Here is a 20,973-nt window from a genome sequence, read left to right on the forward strand (position 1 = left end):
ATAAATTTTATACCGCACAAACAGGTAGGAATTTCGGAATTAGATGTAAACCGATATAGACGAAACGGTGAAAGCAAGCAATCAACATTTTCATCGTATTTCAAAGGCCAAGAACATAAAACAGAAAATATTGAAATTGCCCTGAAAATTCTACACAAAATACCTAAAAGACAAACAATGAACATTTTGCGGGAAATTGAAATTTACTATACAAACAATGAACATTTTGGGGGAAATTGAAATTTACTATCATACATAAAAATATCCAGAAGCCATCCTCAACGAACAAACAAATTTTAACCTAAAAAATACCTCAAAAATTTTATAGATATTATGAAAGAAAAAGGGTAAACTATCGCGATAAACCCAAAACAACAGACCGTTAACGATGCGGGTAAATACCACAAAATGCTGTCTATGAAATACTGAAATATTACACATAATCTCTGATTTTCGATGAAAAAAAATTCGAATGTAAACATATACTATCGCTGGAGCCGAAGTTGTCAAAAATGCTGTCACATGTAAATTTACAATATCACGCATATAAAAAGTACATATAAATAGGGAGATCATAACATAACAAAAAGACAACGGATATTTATGTTCCAAGATGCAATATGAACGAAGTCATACTATCCAAGACGTAAGCATAATGTGTCACAGACTTAATTAGGTGTTAGGATCAACATGATACCAAATTTACCATCTTCACAGTTATCCTTGATAGTGGCAAAATGGCTAAATGTGGTCGTCGCGCAACTTGTATCACCACGAAAGGATCAATAAATAGTGCAGCAAAAAAGTTGTACCTAAACTAAATCATTGCGTCAGTCCGATTGTTATACCACTCAGTGACTAACTGGTACAGAGTTTTAATGCAATTCTTCAGTAGCTGAAATGGTGTCTGAGCGCTCCTTGGCACTCGTATTTATGTCACCGGTTGCTGTTAAAACCATGTACTCCTTTCCCCAGCGCTGCAGACTGCAGCATGGCTTCATATTATTCTTACAGCAACAGTTTTAAAACAATTAACGCAAAGTTTATCCCCCCATTTGTAATTCTGATGCTCAGCAACATCTTTCTTTAGATGTCCCTAGCCTGATTATTCATTAGAGAAAATAGAACAGGCATATAGACGTCCGATGTACACGCATCGTTAGGTCCGTTGACATTTTGCTTACCATAATATAAAGCCCTATGAGGTTTCTTGGCCAAAAAAAGGCAAGCCAACAATGTATGCAGTAACTGGTGTGTCCCAGGGTATTATTTCCAATTTTATCACAAATTTTTATGAAGACAAGCATTCTAGGGAAGTAGTGGCTAAGTAGGGAAGTGTTTCTGGCGTGTGACAAATCTGATGCGTGTCTGGATGTATCGGGCGATAGAACATTACTCGCAAGAAAAGAGTTTCGGAATTAAGCACGATAGGCACACCTCTCTTGTCAAGGTAGTTAAATATAAGAGTTTTGTTATACATAATTAATATCACTTTCTTAATCTGTAGCCCGTCTCCTCCAAACTCAGATCAAACCGAACTCATAAAACAATATTTCTTTGTTTTTTGTTAGATATATCATTATCTTATTCACAGATAGGAATCCTACTATTATCGACTTAATAGATCGGGATATTTTTGTACTGTCATAGATGTCCCACCGACTTTAAACAGGAAAATCTTAGCTTGGTTGCAACATAGTTGTTCTGAAGATACGTTTAGTTGACTCTAACAGTTCTGTTCATATATTTTGTTGCGCCACTCGCAATGACTAACATTTCCTCACTTGAATGTGTTGCAACTAACAATTTGTTCTTCGCTCTACAGCAATGACATATGATAGTTCTCCTATACGAATATTCTCATCATTTTCAGTAGTGAGAGGGGAGGTAACCATTTAACATAAGTTAATGGAACAATATAAGTCACTTTAACGTGAGATAGATCTGACAAAATTGTCTTCTAAGTAGTTGAGAGAGTTCTTTGAAGTAGTCATTCACCTTTAGCAAAAAATCTGCTTGTCACACTAGTTCATTACAATTGACGATGTATTATTTCTTGCCGCTCCAAGGTGTTTTGATAATCACCTATCAGCTGCGATTAAACTAGTAGAAGGCGTCTGACCTGTTGGTAAGAGTAACATATGGCCAGGTCTAGAAGGTGCGCATAGCCGGTTATAACATGGAATCCTGAACCCTCATTCATACGTCTTCGCAGCATTTTTTGTGCTTCTGCTGCACTGATAGTTCGTTCAACAAACTATGGATAATATGTGTAGAATTCTATTGTTGCAGACATAACTTAGACCAAAGGGTGACACAGGGTATATTTCAGCTTGTGCCACCCGACTACTGACTCAGAATTTGGGAGTTACGGCACCTTGAAGCATGCAGCAGTTACATTGCAGTTGACATTTTTTTTCACGAACTATTTCCATAGTTGCGTTGTATACGGCTTATATTCCTACGAAAGTGCAACACTTGACACTCTGAAGCGCTAACGGTTAATGGTTACGTGTGGCTCCAGTTGAGGAAATTGCTGTGTTTCTCTCATTCTCGTGTAACATCGCAGAACTTATTAGTACAACAGCAGAAAGGTATCTCACGACAATTTTGTTTGATTCGTATTAAAGTCGTCTCTAGTAAGGTTGTTACTGCAGGGGAAAATGGTAGGAATCAAATTCAAAATGGGGTCATAATGAACGAAAACTGTCAAGAAGGAAAAAACCTGAAACTAGCATGGGATGAAAATGGAATTTCGAAGAAATTGTCGGGGGTGAGGATCAAATAGTACGTGGTCCATGCTGTTCCTAATAACCAATTTCTTCGTTTCAGTTCACATAAAATCAATCCAAGTCAGCTGACGGGCAAAGGAGTGAGACTTCACGTACCAGAATAACTTATGTTCAGTCTTCCTGATCATTTCTATGAACGATAGTCATGTTTATTGGATGGTTATACAAGAATATTCTATTTAAATTGCGTCTTTCGTGACGTTCTTAGTTTACGACAGGTTATAGGTGTTTCTGAAACGAGTTATCCGTAATTTGTGAACGCTACTTTATGAGACATAAATTTCAAAAAAATTCGTTTGAGTCAGAAAACTTGCTGCATTTTTACTTTGTATTTTGTTATGTGGACTCTGGTTTTACACTTGCTAAGAAAGGGAGAACAGTGTGTACAGACCCGTCAAAAATTAAGTCATTACAGAGGGATTTGCTGTTGATTGTGCTGGTTTTATGAACGTTGTTTTTAACGGTTTCACTGTAAATCAAAATTTCAATGATCTGTTTCATCTGATGAAAACACTTTCTTATAGATGAATATTCTTCAGTATCCGATGAGAAATTACACAGCAATATGAAACATTTCTAGTATAATAGTGCTTACATGATCAGAAATATTTGATGTAAGAAAAACCTTAAAGAAATTAAGCTGGGTAAAGACAAAATTTTTGTTTATTCCAAAACGGATTCCATAATAAACTTATTCTTGAAGTAACTTTTACATTGGAAACGTTCCGACAAAGTTTTTGTGAAGTCGGGGGCGGTTTTGGTTTTATATGTCTTGTTTCCATCCTTTCAGTCAGTTTTTATATGTCTTGTTTCCATGTGTATTCAGATACTTATGGAGCATTACTTAAACGTTACTTGAAGTTTCCTTGCTCTATCTAGCTCTATCTTCACGAGAAGTAATGGTCTTAGGTTCAACTATTAAGTCCTGATAGAGGTCATTCATCTTTAAAACGATGAGCTGTTGAACCCATCTGATACTGTACCCAGTGACTATTACTGCTACATCCAGATGAGAGTATTTTCTTAAGATGTTCCTAACATATAAAGATTTAGGGACAGATTCAGCTCGCAGCAAGTCACACGAGCATAACAATTTGACGTGTTATGAAGTAACATTAGATATTTGCCCCTGGAATCTCGATAACTGGGGTGATGTGCTACTCATTTGCGAAGTGAATGTACTGTAGGTTGCGATAGAAATCTTCTGTTCGTTGGGATACACTGCAGCTTTGTAAGAATGGAACAAAAACGCCAGTGTGTACGTTTGTGTATATCTCATCGTTTCTGTAGTTACTATGATACTGACGCAAAATAAGAAGTGTTCCACATTATTCACTGTATGCTCACATCTGATATTTGTCTTTTTCAGAGAGACTACCTGAGTCTCGAGCCGAGCCATGTAGCCAGCTGCGTTTCCAAAGGAAAATCGGAAGTAAGTACTGAAAATCTTCATTTTTTACGTAGAACACAGTTTCATCTAATTTTTTATTGTAAAATGGGACTAAGTAAGTGTATGCAAAAGATACGTGCGTGCAAAAGATATCAGTGATGTCAGTGCAAAATGAAGACGATTTATCAACTGATGTCACACAGATGTTAACAGGATTGCTATATAAGTGTTTGGCTGCAAACTGTCGCGCTAAGAGAGGTGGGGTAGTTGTTTACCGTACTGTGTAACTGATTAAATGCAATAACAGTTTGAGCTCCGAAATAAAGGCCTCTGAGCGCTACTCACTCGTCACCACAATAACAGCTTTGCCTGTTACGCAACATCTTAGTAATAAATTTGCCACTGCGCACAAAGGAAACTCCATCACACCGAAACAACTCCTCAGTGTATTCCAGAATATATCTACTAAATGAAGGTCGCCTAGTTACGGAAAAAATACCGTTTATTAATGAAAATCGATATCATAATATTTATCGCATATTCAAATTCAAAACCTAGATGGAGTCGTATTGCAATATGACTCCTGAAAAACAAAAACACTGAGATCTAACATAAAATACTGAAGTTAATTACGAGCGACTTAGACACCGTTAGGATGATTGAAAGATGAATAAAATCAGAGACCCTTATATGGAAAACTCTCATTTGCGCATATAAGAGAAATAACTCCGTAAACGTTACATGCAGGATGCACAAAGGTCCAGTTAAACTGCGAGATGCTAGGGAATGTGGCTCTGAAATATGAAACTAATATTTCATTCAGTAGCAGAAAGTGACACATATTCAAAGTGCACTGTTAGCATGGGTCGTCAGACAAGGGCAAATGCAAGTTCGCACGTGACTCCCATGAAACGAATGACAAAAATATCAAGTTCTCTGATCTCAGCCCAAACTCTCTTTGGAGGGTGGCAGCAAGCTTGTGTGCAATGTGACGAACGTAATAGCGCCTTGAAACATGAAAATACACTCCTGGAAATGGAAAAAAGAACACATTGACACCGGTGTGTCACCTCTGGTGATCGTCGAGGGGACACTGAATAGTGCACGGTACATCCAAACCGTCATCGAACCCATCGTTCTACCATTCCTAGACCAGCAAGGGAACTTGCTGTTCCAACAGGACAATGCACGTCCGCATGTATCCCGTACCACCCAACGTGCTCTAGAAGGTGTAAGTCAACTACCCTGGTCAGCAAGATCTCCGGATCTGTCCAACATTGAGCATGTTTGGGACTGGATGAAGCGTCGTCTCACGCGGTCTGCACGTCCAGCACGAACGCTGGTCCAACTGAGGCGCCAGGTGGAAATGGCATGGCATGCCGTTCCACAGGACTACATGCAGCATCTCTACGATCGTCTCCATGGGAGAATAGCAGCCTGCATTGCTGCGAAAGGAGGATATACACTGTACTAGTGCCGACATTGTGCATGCTCTGTTGCCTGTGTCTATGTGCCTGTGGTTCTGTCATTGTGATCATGTGATGTATCTGACCCCAGGAATGTGTCAATAAAGTTTCCCCTTCCTGGGACAATGAGTTCACGGTGTTCTTATTTCAATTTCCAGGAGTGTAGAAAACTCTGTGAAAGTTTCCCTGACATGACGTAGAATTACGCATGAACGATTTACTACTTTGATAGCTATTCTGAACTGTCTTCCACTATTGGAGGCACAAACATTGGACAGTAAAAAAGAAGTAGTGTTTAGATGCAGCTCGGAGTTTCTAGTGTCATGGGGAAGGAAAGGCAGTATTCTTTTCGACATCCATGCTGAAGGGCAGACGTAGGAAAAAATGCATCATCACATATAAATATTCATATCACCTGCAATACAGCAGTTAAAACGTTAAAACTCGAAAATATTGGGTAGGGCATAATATATGATATGCTCTACAGTTTCTGTTTGATAATGTTCATGGTCATTCATTTAATAAGGATTTGAATTTTTGATTATCAATGTACATGTAACATATCTTTTCTCATCAAGTAAGCTGACATTAAAGTTAAAACTTTACAGTTTACATCTGCATAAAAGGCTGGTAAAACGTGTGCAAAAGATTTTTGTTTAAGCTCATACTCATTTTGAAATTAATTTTTCAGTTTTATGTTAACCTAGATTGCTCTATTTTTCTCATATAGTGAAAGAGAACGTTTCTCAGACACAAGATAAGAAAAAAGAGCTGCACAGGATAATTTAGTGAGTGATTTTTATGAATTCTGCCAAGTTTCGGGATGTTAGATTTTAAACTTACTGAGAAAAGAACATTAGCTCCCAAAAATATCACCCTGTGTCAGTTCTCATTTAAAGTTTTTATTTCAGTTTTTCACAACACTTTATTATGAATAGCAGAGTAATCACGTAGATGCAGATGTAGATGTAGATATCTGAGGGTAAGCACGGATCGTAGAACAGTGATTTTTATTTACTTTATTTTATATCATTTTATTTTTGTTAGGAAAGTAAAATTTTTCTCTGAAAAGCTAAATGTAGATGCGGTTGTAGCATTGCGTCACGTTGATAAAACAATTTATTTTAGGCACATCACGTGACTTGTAATTTTCCTCCCAGTGTATCGTAGTATACAAGTGTGTAGAGCAGCCAGCGTTACATGCTGCACCGGTTGATGCGACAGAGAATCATTGTCGTCCAGTGTGAAACAGTTAAGTCCCTACAACTACATTTCTACGCTCTCCACCAATGCCTGTTGCCTGTGCGTGGCACAGCGAGTCACATCGCGAGTCGCATCACGTGTCATACCGCGTACCAGAACCGCGACTTACATTTACATGCGATGGTAATGCCGCTGAATCTTCATTGATAACACTTCTTTTATTTCCTTCTTTGCTTCTTTGAACTGCGGGTTGGATAGTAGTAGAGAAATTATTCTTTGGCTCTTAAATTATTATAGTTCCCTCTGCGTTCTTGGTTCAACATTTTATTTCTCTTCTTTTCCTATGGCATATAAACACTAGTATTATGATTCCAAACATCTTTCACAACTTAATGTTACCGAAAATTTTGCCTCGTTTATCAAATTTGCAGAATTTTCGTGATTTTGTTCTCACATATTCGTACCAATATCAAGCGCAACGTCGGAACTTCCCAGTCAGATCGACCCATCTTCCTTAAATCCAAACGTATCAGCATCCAACGGGTCCTAAATTTTCTTTTCCTTTCTTCTGTATATTATTATTGTAAGCTGCTTGGTCGCATGGAATGTCGAAATGTTTGTAAGCAAGTTCCCTCTTTTATTTGCCAATGCTAACTTATGGATTGGATGATGTAGGCCCATGGTACGTCTCCAGATTCATAGATTTCACCTTCTGACTTGAATAATCGTTTGTGTGCCATTTCTCACAATGATTTCAGGAATTAATAATGAATTTTACCAATCTTTTCTCCCTTGTGTGATCGAAGATCTTTCAAAGCTGCGTGAACCTCCTATTTTAATGTCTCATCTAGTAGGAAGGGCCACCATGTATTCCTTCCGTCCATCCGTTCTCTAATCTGCCTGTAATGGGATGTGAAATACATATGTAACAGTTGGTTTGGGTATAGGACATTCCATAGCAGAGAAGGGGGTTATCTAGTGACACGGATTGCGTCGAAAGGTTGAGTGTGACGGCTGTAGGACTAATGGATGTTTGAGGACGGTGTTTACTAAAATTTTTATAGTGATCGGATAGCGTTAAGACTACAAAACTCTGTGCACTGTCGCAGGAAGTGTGCACAGTAGAAAAAAATGTACCTGTAGCACAACTGACAGCGAAGTGCGATGGGAACCAGTTTCTCACGACGGCAGTCTTGGATACGTTCCCTCGGTTTTCAGGCCGAGTTTGTTGGAAATTTCGCAAGCTCACAAATATTTTCTCCGCCATTATTGACACAACTCAATAGACGTTACTGATACTATGCTACACTATATTGTATATAGTAATCATAATGAAGTGAGTCAGGGCTAGTGAATTAACGTAGACAACCAGATATTACGTCGATGTCTTTTATTGAGCTGAGAGAAATTTTTCTGTGATACAAGCAGAAGATGAATTTAAAGTAGGACTTTTTTGATTTTCTTGTTATTTATTACAGAGAGGCTATGGAACGGTATACATGAGTTATATGTTATTTATGTAATATGCTTCCTCCCGTTCCAAAGATCGTACCAGGATGTACTCTGTTACAAACGATGCCTTTCAGGGTCATGATGAGGTACGATGGGGGACAATCTTCCGTGTCTTAGTGGGGCTTGTGGTGATGACACCGCATCGTGGTAGCAGTGCATTAAATCTACAGGGTGATCCAAAAATACGTTAGCATCTGAAAATGCATTAATTCACAGAAGAATGTACTTAGAAAGACAAAAATGCACACACGAGCCTGAAGTAACATGCGGTTTTATTTAAACCAAAAACAAGGGCAAAAATTGACCAGTAAGTGGCGCTGGACAGCAACATGTCAGTGAATCCGCATGAGAATCGTGTATAAAATGAGCTGCAGTAACAGGAGACAGTTGCACCAGCAATCGCAGAATGTTGACTTTACCAGAAAAGGCACTTTTAGTGATGCTTTACCATCAGAACAGAAAATCCACTACTAGTTTTATGATACTATCGCCATAAGAAGTGTATACGAAAGGGTAAAAGTCCTGTGACAATTGTCACTGTGACGAAAATGTTCGAAGCCAGAGATTGCTTAGAAGATCGGCCCCGTGGTGGGTGTTCAGACACATGTGCCACTGCTGCTCGGTCAGTTCAGGAGGAAATGGAGACGTTAGCGGTATCATCCCGGAATGGTGAATCCAGTGCTCATGAAGTTGCCCGGTGTACGAGTATTCCACGCACTACTGTTTGGAGAGTACAAAGACATGTTAAATCGGCGAAAACGGAACACCACTGTGACTGTAGACGACCTATTAGGTCCCAGGAAGCCAGAGTACTGGCGAAAGAGCCCGCCGATGTGGCCGAGCGGTTCTAGGAGCTTCAGTCCGGAACCGCGCGACCGCTGCCGTCGCAGTTTCGAATCCTGCCTCGGGCATGGATGTGTGTGATGTCCTTAGGTTAGTTACTTTAAGTAGTTCTACGTTCTAGGGGGACTGATGACCTCAGATGTTCAGTATCATAGTACTCAGAGCCATTTTTGAACTAGCGAAAGAATCCTGGATGCGAGTACGCAAAATACGGGAGGCGATCGAAATTATTAAGCAGCCTGACAACATCAACAGAGAAGATGGCCACAAACTCCCGGCGTCCTGCCTGTTGGCCATCCCAGTCCAAAGGGCCGCGAGCGGTCGGGGCAGAAGCTACATGGGTCACGGGCGTATCTGCACAAACAGCTGTAGAGCAACTGTCAGTCCACTTCCGCGCACACCAGGGGAAAACTTGCACCAGAAACCGAACGCTGATTGGCAGACAGCTACCAATCGTTGACGACATGGATATCCACGAATAGCCTCTTTCCTTCTATCTTCCCTTACATAATGACTAGCCAATAATATCAGAGGGCCATACAAAACCAGTCGTAGCCGGTCGGAGTTACCGTGCGGTTCTAGGCTCTACAGTTTGGAGCCGAGCGACCGCTACGGTAGCAGGTTCGAATCCTGCCTCGGGCATGGATGCGTGTGATGTCCTTAGGTTAGTTAGGTTTAAGTAGTTCTCTAAGTTCTAGAGGACTGATGACCTCAGAAGTTAAGTCGCATAGTGCTCAGTGCCATTTTTGAAACCAGTCGTGCCCTGAGGAAGACCGTTGCAATGCAGCCGAAACTCCGGTTTTAGTTTATTATTGTTGTTAGTTTTTAGCATTGACGTGGCATAAGACCCAGAAGAATTTTAATCATTATGACACGGCCGCGGAAGCCTACGTTCTATGTTACTTATGGTTTTAGAAACAATACATTTTTTAACTTTTCCATTTTGTCTCCTCATTTAATCAATTTTTTTGCTTTTTTATTTGAAATTAATGTTGACTGCCGTTTGCTGTCTCAAAAAATTTGTCATCTTAGGCGGCTGCCTAATCTTTCCTAATGATAGAAACGGCCCTTGGGTTACCTGAATTCTCAAGTCTACTGCGATCGACTGACCTCATTAGGGATGCCTCAAGACATCAGCAATCAGCAGTTTCACACCGTACCTTCTGTTATGCTGTACAGTATTGTTCATAACATTGCCCCTCGAACACTGGTACTGTTGATGAACGACGTTCGAAACTTTGAGCGTTTGTTATAAAGAACATCATCTTCACTAAAACTCAATTTTGTATCAAATGAAGCGCCATCTGTTGGTCATTTTGTGCAATTTTTTTCGGTTTCAGTAATAAACTTTGTCATTTCAGGTACGAGTGACAATTTTTACCTCTCTACCTACATTATTCCGCGGAATTTTTCCAATAATAATGGCCTTTATCGTTATGTATGCAAATTGATGCTAAATACTTGCAGCCACATCGCACATGTTGCTTTCTATCCTTACAGCTGGCTACAGTTCACAGCCAGAATCGTGATACCGTGGTTGGGGAGCGTGCTCAGTACTTTTAGTATCTTTGTCCCCAAATCGTCTGGGAATCAACCTTAACACACAAGTACGGAGAAAACTGGCGAAGAGGTTAAAGCAGTAGAACCGCATTTGGGAAGATGGCGGTTCAAATTTTCATCTGGTCATAGAGATGTTTGGTTTTCATTTATTTTCTCAAATCGCGAGGTGTTGCCTTTGAATGGACGCAGCCGATTTCCTTCGCAAACCTTACCTGGTCTGTGCTTTTACTTCACGTCCAATGTTTTCGTCATCGTCGGTACGTCAGACTCCAACCTTCCTTTTTTTAGCACTCATATAACATAATAAAAGCGAGTCAAGAAAAATCATTACACGTACTTAGGATTTGTCGGCATAGAAAAAGCGTTCGACAATGTAAAATGAAGCAAGTTTTTCAAAATTATCAGAAAAGTTGGTGTAAGCTATAGGAAGGACGGGTAATGTGCATTATCAAGTTCGTTTACGTGGTCATCATGCACTTAAGATGTGTTTCAGCTAGAGGAAGGCAGTTTCCATTTACAAAACGAATGTACAATATGTTTAAGAAGCAGGGGAGTCCATGAATAAAGAGCTCGGATTAAAAATGATGTAAGACAATGATGCACACCTTCTCCCCTGCTGTTCAGTCTGTACTTCGAATAAACAGTAATGAAAATAAGGAATACGTTCAGAAGTGGGATTAAAGTTAAGGACGAAACTATGTCAGCAGGTAATGTGCAGTATCAAGTTCGCTGATAATGTTGCTATCCTCAGTGGAAGCGAGGAACAATTGTAGAATATACTGAACAGAATGAACAGAGAACAGAATATGACAGAAAACCGAAGGAAGGCGAAAGTAACGAGGAGTACCATCGGAACTGGGGTCGACGAAGAAATGAAGGAAATTTTCTACGTTTTAAGCATAATAACACCTGACGGAAGACGCGAGGCAGACTTAAAAGCAGAGTAGTACAGACGAAGACAATATTACTGGCCAAGAGAGGTCTGCTAGTATCAACCATCGACCTTAGTTTTGGGAAGCAGTTTCTGGGAATGTAAGTCTGGACCACAACATTGTACAGTGGATTGTGGGAAAACTAGAAGGGAAGAGAATCGAAGCTTTTGGAATGTGGTGCTACAGAAGAATGCTTTTAATTACGTGGGGTGCTAACACAAGAAATGAAGAGGTTCTTCGCAAAATCAGCAAAGGAAGGGACATAAGGAGATCACTGTCAAGACTAAAGTAAAGGATGATAGGAAATCTGTAAAATTATCAGGCTATAACTCCCACGGTATCAGAGGGAACTATAGAGGATAATATCTGTAGGGGAAGACACATATTGGATTACATGCAACTGAGGACGTTGGTTGTAAGAGATATTCTGAAATGAAGAGGCGACTCAAGCGAAGAATTCATGGTGAGCAGCATTGAACCCGTCAGGACACTGATGACTCAAAAAACAAAGTCAGTCACTAACTATATCTCTTTAATCTATAAGAGTTTTTCGGGCACATTAATCTACATAGGGTTTAATATGCGTCACAGCGAACTGCAGGAGCTTAATACGGAACCGGAGAACCATACAGCTTCTTAGGAGGCTGTATACAGGGTACTACAAAAACGTAGGGCCAAACTTTCAGGAAACATTCCTCACACACAAAGAAAGAAAATATGTTATGTGGACATGTGTCCGGAAACGCTTACTTTCCATGTTAGAGCTAATTTTATTACTTCTCTTCAAATCACATTAATCATGGAATAGAAACACACAGAAATAGAGCGTACCCGCGTGACTTCAAACACTTTGTTACAGGAAATGTTCAAAATGTCCTCCGTTACCGAGGATACATGCATCCACCCTCCGTCGCATGTAATCCCTGATGCGCTGATGCAGGCCTGGAGAATGGCGTATTGTATCATAGCCGTCCACAATACGAGCACGAAGAATCTCTACATTTGATACCGGGGTTGCGTAGAGAAGAGCTTTCAAATGCCCCCATAAATGAAAATCAAGAGGGTTGAGGTCAGGAGAGCGTGGAGGCCATGGAATTGGTCCGCCTCTACCAATCCATCGGTCACCGAACCTGTTGTTGAGAAGCGTACGAACACTTGGACTGAAATGTGCAGGAGCTCCATCGTGCATGAACCACATGTTGTGTCGTACTTGTAAAGGCACATGTTCTAGCAGCACGGGTAGAGTATCCCGTACGAAATCATGATAACGTGTTCCATTGAGCGTAGGTGGAAGATCGTGGGGTCCAATCAAGACATTACCAACAATGCCTGCCCAAACGTTAACAGAAAATCTGTGTTGATGACGTGATTGCACAATTTAGTACGGATTCTCGTCAGCCCACACATGTTGATTGTGAAAATTTACAATTTGATCACGTTGTACAGTACATACTGACGAAACTAAAATGAGCTCTAACATGGAAACTAAGCGTTTCCGGTCACATGTCCACATAACATCTTTTCTTTTTTTGTGTGTGAGGAATGTTCCCTTAAAGTTTGGCCGTACCTTTTTGTAACACCTTGTATAAGAGTTTTTCGGGTACATTACCAAGGGTTTAATATGCGTTACAACCAACTGCAGCAGCTCAGTACGGAACCGGAGAACCATACAGCTTCTTAGGAGGATGTATATAATGAATGTTATTAGATTTAAAAAAGCTAGTTCGATTAGAGATCGCAGAGGATAGGCATCGGTCACTACGCAAGGAACTGTCCCTACACTAGGGCGAAGGGAAAGTGCAGAGTATCTAATTCTGGATGTCCGGGCAGGCCTTTAAATCACAGTCCTCCCGCTTGCGATCCAGTACCTTGATCACATTGACCACATCGCCCTGTGTGGATGATAATAGCGTTCAAGTTGATCTCTCTCTCTCTCTCTTTCTCTTTCTGTGAGTATGTGTGTAGGTGTATGTACGCTGCACTGCACAAAATCTCTTCTCTCTCTCTCTCTCTCTCTCTCTCTCTCTCTCTCTCTCTTTCTCTTTCTGTGAGTATGTGTGTGGGTGTATGTACGCTGCACTGCACAAAATCTCTTGTTCACACTCCAAATCGGCTGTATTACATTCATAAAAACAATACACCTAAAAGTTTTGTTTCTTTTGTTACAGCACTTCGACTGCAGGAACCATATCCGCGTCATCCAGCCCATCACCGACGGCAACCGGCTGTACATATGCGGCACAAACGCCCACAACCCTAAGGACTGGGTCATTTACGTAAGTACAGCCTCTCTCCTCAGATGCGCCTCCTGCTTTTCCGTAACGGGAGGTTACATCTTGGCTGTCGGCATTGTCGGTGGCTCTTTTATTGCACCCTTGAAGACGACGGCGAACTGTTGCAGAGGAACAATCCTTTTACAGCACCGTTACGTATCCTCTAGAGCCTGGAATACCCACGACAGTAAAAGCCTTGCTTGTTTCTTCGGTGACAGTAAATAGGAAATCGAATAACGTTTTTATCGAACGAGTTCCAGTTTCATCAAATGAAGTACGTTTCCAAATTTATCTCTCTCGCTGAAGCAATCACTTACCAAGTTTGCACACCGAGCGGTTGATAAAATATCAGATGTGTCTGTCCAATAACAACATCTTACACTCTTTCCTTTTAGAGAACCTTTCAGTGGGGTTTGTTTGTTTCTGTAGTTACTTTGCGGAGAGCGCGGGACTGTTTCCTATTGACCGAATGTTAGAGTAGTTGTTATTTTTTTCGTCTGAACTTGTCACGGAAGTTTTAGGTCTATTATCGTTCTGGCTTGTTTCAGCCAGTGCCCTGGTGTAGGATGCGTGGCACTGTAAAACAACGACATAGTAATGATGTGGTAGGAATAATCAGCTATTACGACAATCACGGATAGTTTCTTCGTAGTTAACCAAGCTAATATTTTCTCTTGGCAAGAATTACAAATGTGAGTACTTGTAGCCAGTGTGTAAGTTGTATGATATGACTGGGTTCTCACTAGAAACGTTATCTTCTGCTCCTCTGACCGTAATATGTGAATTAGAAAAACGGCTGTTTGGCCGGGTTTCAGCGTGGTACTATACGTTCCTCTCAGTACGTTCTCATCAAGGTCTATGTTTCGTCTAGATCGTAATATTTTTATCTTTTAACTTTCACGAAATTTTTGTACTTTAAAAAACAACAATATACACGGTTTAGTGTGAACATTGTGGCGGTCTCTAATATTGTACTGAAACGGTTATTACTGCATTCTGTGACATTTAGGTAGTCTTAATAAATATTTGTTCATACAACGTCTGTCATCATATCTTCTGCCAACGCCACTAGCGGCAAAATCAAAAACTTTTACCCATCATTTGCGAATCAAATATCACACTAATGAATTTAGTTTACTATTAAATGTCGTCTGCCTCGCTTCTTTTGTTCAAATTAATTTGTTTCTTGTTTACAGTGTCTATTTAATTCCTACATGTTCAGATTTCACAAATTCAGAAGTAGTTACGTTTTATGTTACGCTTATTAATTAGATGTTGGGTGTAAGGGAGAAGACAGTTGTCTGTTCCAGTTAATTCAAAAGCCACCAAAACTACGAATTCTGCGGTTTATTCAGATATCAAGTTAACTTGGTAATGCAAAGTCCAATGTTGTATCATTTAATTTCCTGATTATGAATAATTTATACGGTCGTGATGCGACAAATCGGTAGCACTCTGTTGGAAAAATATGTCACTTTGCAAGTCTCTGTTTTATGGTAGCGGATGCTACCTGTTAATACCGCGCAGGTCATTCTTTTGATCTCTGGATTCTGTTTTTCTATCACTTGACTGGGAACGGTCTCAATCTCATTATGACTGATGAGGAATTGCCCTCTTTAGTAAGGACTGTTCTTGGTAATAAAATCACCAAAGTTACATCAAGTTGGAGTACTATCACAGGGTTACCGCACTTACCAATTTCGCGTGTAGTATCCAGGTGAGCCTCACGAAAACTAACCCATCGTTTTTAAGCGATTTTATGAAATTGTAGAAATTTAAAAACGTGAGTCCAACAAACTTGAGTAATAACGTATAAGACTGGAAGAGGAAGCTGAAGATACAAAATAGGTTGAAAGAGAATAATTAACCGAGATTCGAAAGCGTATCCCTATATGCAAATACACTTCTTAATGTATTTATTGTGTCAAAAGAAATCATTTCACCTTTGTAGAGTTTTCATTGCACCAATTTTCAGTAGACCTTTTAACAGTATAGCATGACAACAGGTAAAACAATACGTAGTAACGTAAGCATGCGCGATCACCTCAGTAGTTAATAAGCGACATACACAATTGTTAGTTTAGCAAACAACTAACATAAAATCATGCAATTCCATATACAGCCTTAACAGGATAATCGCATGCAATAAGATTCACAAGAAGTGTGTGCTACGATGCTAATATATACTTTTCGTCTTAAATGCATACAGATGACAAAGAAGGTAAGAAATTACTTATTATTACTGTAGATTATTCAGATTACCGACATCCATGTTCATAAATAAAGGAACGTGAATATAAAGGATCCATGAGACACAACAATAATGAATTCGCTAAAAGATGTTCTGGCAACTTAGTGGCATCTAACACAATGATACCGAAACGATGTTTAGTGCCAAATGGACTAAGAGATGTGAGTGACCTTTTTTTTGCACGCACTTTTCTCCACTAGTGGAAACAGTACGTCGGCATGAGTTATGATATGCGGGGTCTTCAAGAAATAAGTTACACATTATCATGGCAGCCAAGTAACTTTTACTGAATGTTACACTTGCCTTTAAAGTGACGCGGATACGTGACACTATTTTTGAAAATAGTCACCAAATGTCTGTAAACACCAACAGAAGGTTCTACCGATCGTTCAGTTCCTCGGCGATGGTTCAAATGGCTCTGTGCAGTATGAGACTTAGCATCTGAGGTCATCAGTCCCGTAGAACTTAGACCTACTTAAACGTAAGTAACCTAAGGACATCACACACATCCATGAGAACCTGCGACCGTAGCGATCGCGCGGTTCCAAACCGAAGCGCCTAGAACCGCTCGGCCACACTGGCCGGCTCTGAGATAGTCCTTCCCGGTCAGCATCACTTACATCTATGCGTCCTTTGTCAAATTGTTGGCACCGTTTCACTACGTCTGGGTGCGACAATGCAATTGGTCCTCATACCGCTAGAATTTCACGATAAATCTGCGTACACTTAATCGTTTTGCCCACTAGAATGGTACAGTCCCTCCAGGTTTGGGGTACGTCTCTAGGTCCTGCGCCCTTTCACTTCCATTCCCTACTGAGCAGAACTGTATCTTCATGAAATCCGTCACATGCACTCTCCACTGACAGTACGCCAGTGTTGTTGCACAATGCTCTTAGCGTTCGACGTCATGTGTAACTTACTGTATATTGTAGTCACCTCGTATATTCATGTAGCAACACTGGATGCGCATAGACTCTCCACACTTACTTAATAACCCTTTCGCGGCTATGTATGTGTATGTACCTCCTGCTACGCCGTTCCCGAGGTGCTGTTAGATTTGCATACGTGAGCCACTTGGATTTTCGTACAGTGCTACTTACGTCTGAATGCGCCATGACCTGCCGACATCTCATTGCTATGGATGAGTTACTTCCATGTTTCAACCAGTAGAAACGTTTTGAGTATTTTTAAACCAAAGTATGTGCCTAATTGCGTACTATAATTGACAAAAAACTTACTTTCGATATCTTTGATTGTTTGAGATATGTCTATTGTTATGATCACAGGTTTTGCGATACGCAAGGATGTGAATGGGCGCGTCGCGAGCTACCAATAATTCGAGAACTAAATAAGATAGCCTTCTGCTCTCAATTTTGAATAAAATATCTATATCTTACCTACATTTCATTCACTGCGACGTATGAGCTAAAAATCAACTATACGGAAAGCTGACGTTGTGCCTTATTGCCTCTGCGAGCTCTATAGAATTACGTGCTGTTTTGCTTAATCGGATGCAGCCCAATAAGTATGACAGATAAGGAAAGGAATTCAGCTCTTCATTGAGTGAAGATATCAGACTGTAAAATCTGCAAAAATCAAACACACCTATTAGTTTTCCAAAAATCGGATGATAAGTAGTTCATATCAGGCGGAACGTTGTCGCTTAACACAGCCACCATCATTTGGCGAGCAGTATAGCTATATAAAAAAAAAGGCCGCCTCAGTACGGAATGCAAAGACCACATCGGTGGAAACGAAATAGTTAATATGTTGTTATTGTTGTTGTGGTCTTCACTTGACTGGTTTGACGCAGCTCTCCCTGATACTCTATCATGTACGAGCTATCTCCCAATAGCTACTGCAACCTACGTTTTTTTAGAATCAGCTTACTGCATTCATCTCTTAGTTTCCATCTAAGATGTTTACACCCCACACTTCCCTCCAACACTAAATTGATGATATCTTGATTCCTCAGAACTTGTCCTATCAATCGATCCCTGCTTTTGGGCCAGCTGTGCAACAAATTTCTTGTGTCCCCAACTCTGTTCTCATTAATTACGTGGTCTGTCCACCTAATATTCAGCATTCTTCAGTAGCACCACATTTCGAAAGCTTCTATTCTCTTCTTGTCTAAGCTGTTTATCGTCCATGTCTCATTTCCATAAATCGCTACACTCCATACAAATACTTTCAGAAAAGACTTCTTGACACTTAAATCTATACTTGATGTTAACAAATTTCCATTCTTCACTTTGTATCCTCTCTACTTCGGTTATCGTCAGTTATTTTGCTGCCCAAATAGCAAAATTCATCTACTACTTAAAGTGTTTCGATTTCTAATCTAATTAGTTTGGCATCACCTGATTTAATTCACTACATTCCATTATTCTAGTTTTGCTGTTGTTAATGTTCATCTTATATCGTCCTTACACTATCCATTCCGTTCAATTGCTCTTCCAAGTCCTTTGCCGTCTCTGGCACAATTAAAATGTCATTGAGAAATCTCAAGTCTTATATTTCTTCTCTCACGGCTTTAATTGGTTCTCCATTTTTTTGTTTTTGTTTCCTTTACTGCTTGCTCAAGGTGCAGATGAAATAACATCGGGGATATGCTACAATCCTGTCTCAATCCCTTCTCAACCACTTGGTCCCTACCCCTCGACTCTTATAATTGCCTTGGGGTTTCTATAAGAGTTGCAAATAACCTCTCACACCGTGCATTGTACACCTGTCACCCTCACAATTTCAAAGAGAGAATTCCACTCAACATTGTGGCTCTGAGCACTATGGGACTCAACTGCTGTGGTCATTAGTCCCCTAGAACTTAGAATTACTTGAACCTAACTAACCTAAGGACATCACACACATCCATTCCCGAGGCAGGATTCGAACCTGCGACCGTAGCAGTCGCACGGTTCCGGACTGCGCGCCTAGAACCGCGAGACCATCGCGGCCGGCCACTCAACATTGTCAAAAGCTTTCTTTAAGTCTACAAATGCTATAAACGTAAGTTTTCCTTTCCTCAACCTGCCTTGTAAGAGAAGTCGTAGTGTCAGTATTGCCTCACGAGTACCTCAAAATCTCCTGAATCAAAGCTAATCTTCTTCAAGGTGGGCTTCTACAAGTTTTTCCAGTCTTCCTTAAAGAATTCGTGTTAGTACTTTGTAACCATGACTTATTAAACTGATAGTTTGTAATATTCACACCTTTCAGCACCTGCTTTCCTTGAAATTGCAATTATCATATTCTTCTTGGAGTATGAGGGTATTTCGCCTGTCTCACCCTACGTCTTGCTCACCAAAGCGAAGTTTTTTTTTTTTTTTGGCTCTACGAATGTCATATACTCCTCGGACCTTATTTCGTCTTGGGTGTTCCAGCGTTCTTTCAGATTCTTCACGCTGTATAATATCTCCCATCTCATCTTCATCTACGTTTTCTTCCATTTCTATAATATTGTCCTCAAGAACATCTCCCTCGTATAGACCCTCTGTATACTGTTTCCACTTTCCACTTTCCAGCCTTCTCTTCTTTGCTTAAGACTGGTTTCCCATCTGAGCTCTTGATATTTGTACAGGTGCGGCTCTTCTCTCCAAAGGTCTCTTTAACTTTCCTGGAGGCAGTATCTATCTTTAGACGCGCTTCTAAATCCTTATACTTGACCAGTAACCACCCCTGCTTAGCCATTTTGTACTTCCTGTCAATATCATTTTTAGACGTTTGCATTCCCTTTCACCTGCTTCATTTACCGCATTTTTGTATTTTCTCCTTTCATCAGTTACAGGATCTCTTCTGTTACCCAAAGATATCTACTAGACTTAGTCTTTTTACCTGCTTGATCCTCTGATGCCTAACTTTTTCATCTCTCAAAACTACCTGTTCGTCTTCTACTATATTCCTATCCCCTGTATTTGTCAGCCGCTGCCAAATGCGTCTCTACAAGCTCTGGTTCCTTCAGTTTGTCCAGGTCCGATCTCCTTGATTTCATACCTTTTTGCAAAGTCTTCAGTTATAATCTACCGTTCATTACCAATAAAATCGGCCACTGAGAATGTCTTATAATTTGAAATCTGGTTCAGAAGTTTATTTGATGCCATAATGTAATCTGAAACTTGCCGTGCCTCCATGCCTCTTCCACGTATACAACCATCTTTCACCATTCTGAAACCAAGTATTAGCGATAGTCCGTTTATGCTCCATGCAAAATACTATCGGGCCACTTCCTCCTTCGTTCCTTTCTCCCACTCCATATACACCTTTTATTATTCATTCTCTTCCTACCATCGAATTTCTGTCTCCCATAACCTTTAAATCTTCGTCTCCCTTGACTGTCTGAATAGTTTTTTTTTATCTCATCTTTTATTTCTTCAACCTCTCCATCATCTGCAGAGATAGTTGGCATGTAAACTTGTACTACTGTGGTAGGTGTGGGCTTCGTGTTTATCTTGACTACAATAATACGTTCACTATGCTGTTCATAGAAGCTTGTCCGCGTTCCTGTTTTTTTATTCATTATTGAACCTACTCATACATTAGCCCTATTAGATTTTGTATTTGTAACCCTGTTACTCCTGCCACGGAACTTCACTAGCTCCCACTACATCAAACACTAACCTATCCATTTCCCTTTTTCAATTTTCTAACCTACGTGCCCGATTAAGGATATGACATTCCACGCTACGATCCGTAGGACGCCAGTTTCATTTCCCCTGATAATGGCTCCTTCTGAGTAGTCCCTACCCGGAGATTATTTT

General features: G+C 40.2%; 1 protein-coding gene across 2 annotated transcripts in view; it reads left to right on the forward strand.

Moving 5' to 3' along the window:
- Positions 1-20,973, forward strand: part of LOC126281361 (semaphorin-2A-like) — a 2,101,799-nt gene that overhangs the window by 2,006,408 nt on the left and 74,418 nt on the right. For both annotated transcript variants that reach the window (XM_049980274.1, XM_049980273.1), the window contains 2 exons: positions 4,162-4,224; positions 13,867-13,974. In XM_049980274.1, coding sequence (XP_049836231.1) covers positions 4,162-4,224; positions 13,867-13,974 — 171 coding nt within the window. The remainder of the gene's footprint in view (positions 1-4,161; positions 4,225-13,866; positions 13,975-20,973) is intronic.

Source organism: Schistocerca gregaria, chromosome 7 (genome assembly GCF_023897955.1).
Source record: "Schistocerca gregaria isolate iqSchGreg1 chromosome 7, iqSchGreg1.2, whole genome shotgun sequence".
Taxonomy (NCBI): Eukaryota; Metazoa; Arthropoda; class Insecta; order Orthoptera; family Acrididae; genus Schistocerca; species Schistocerca gregaria.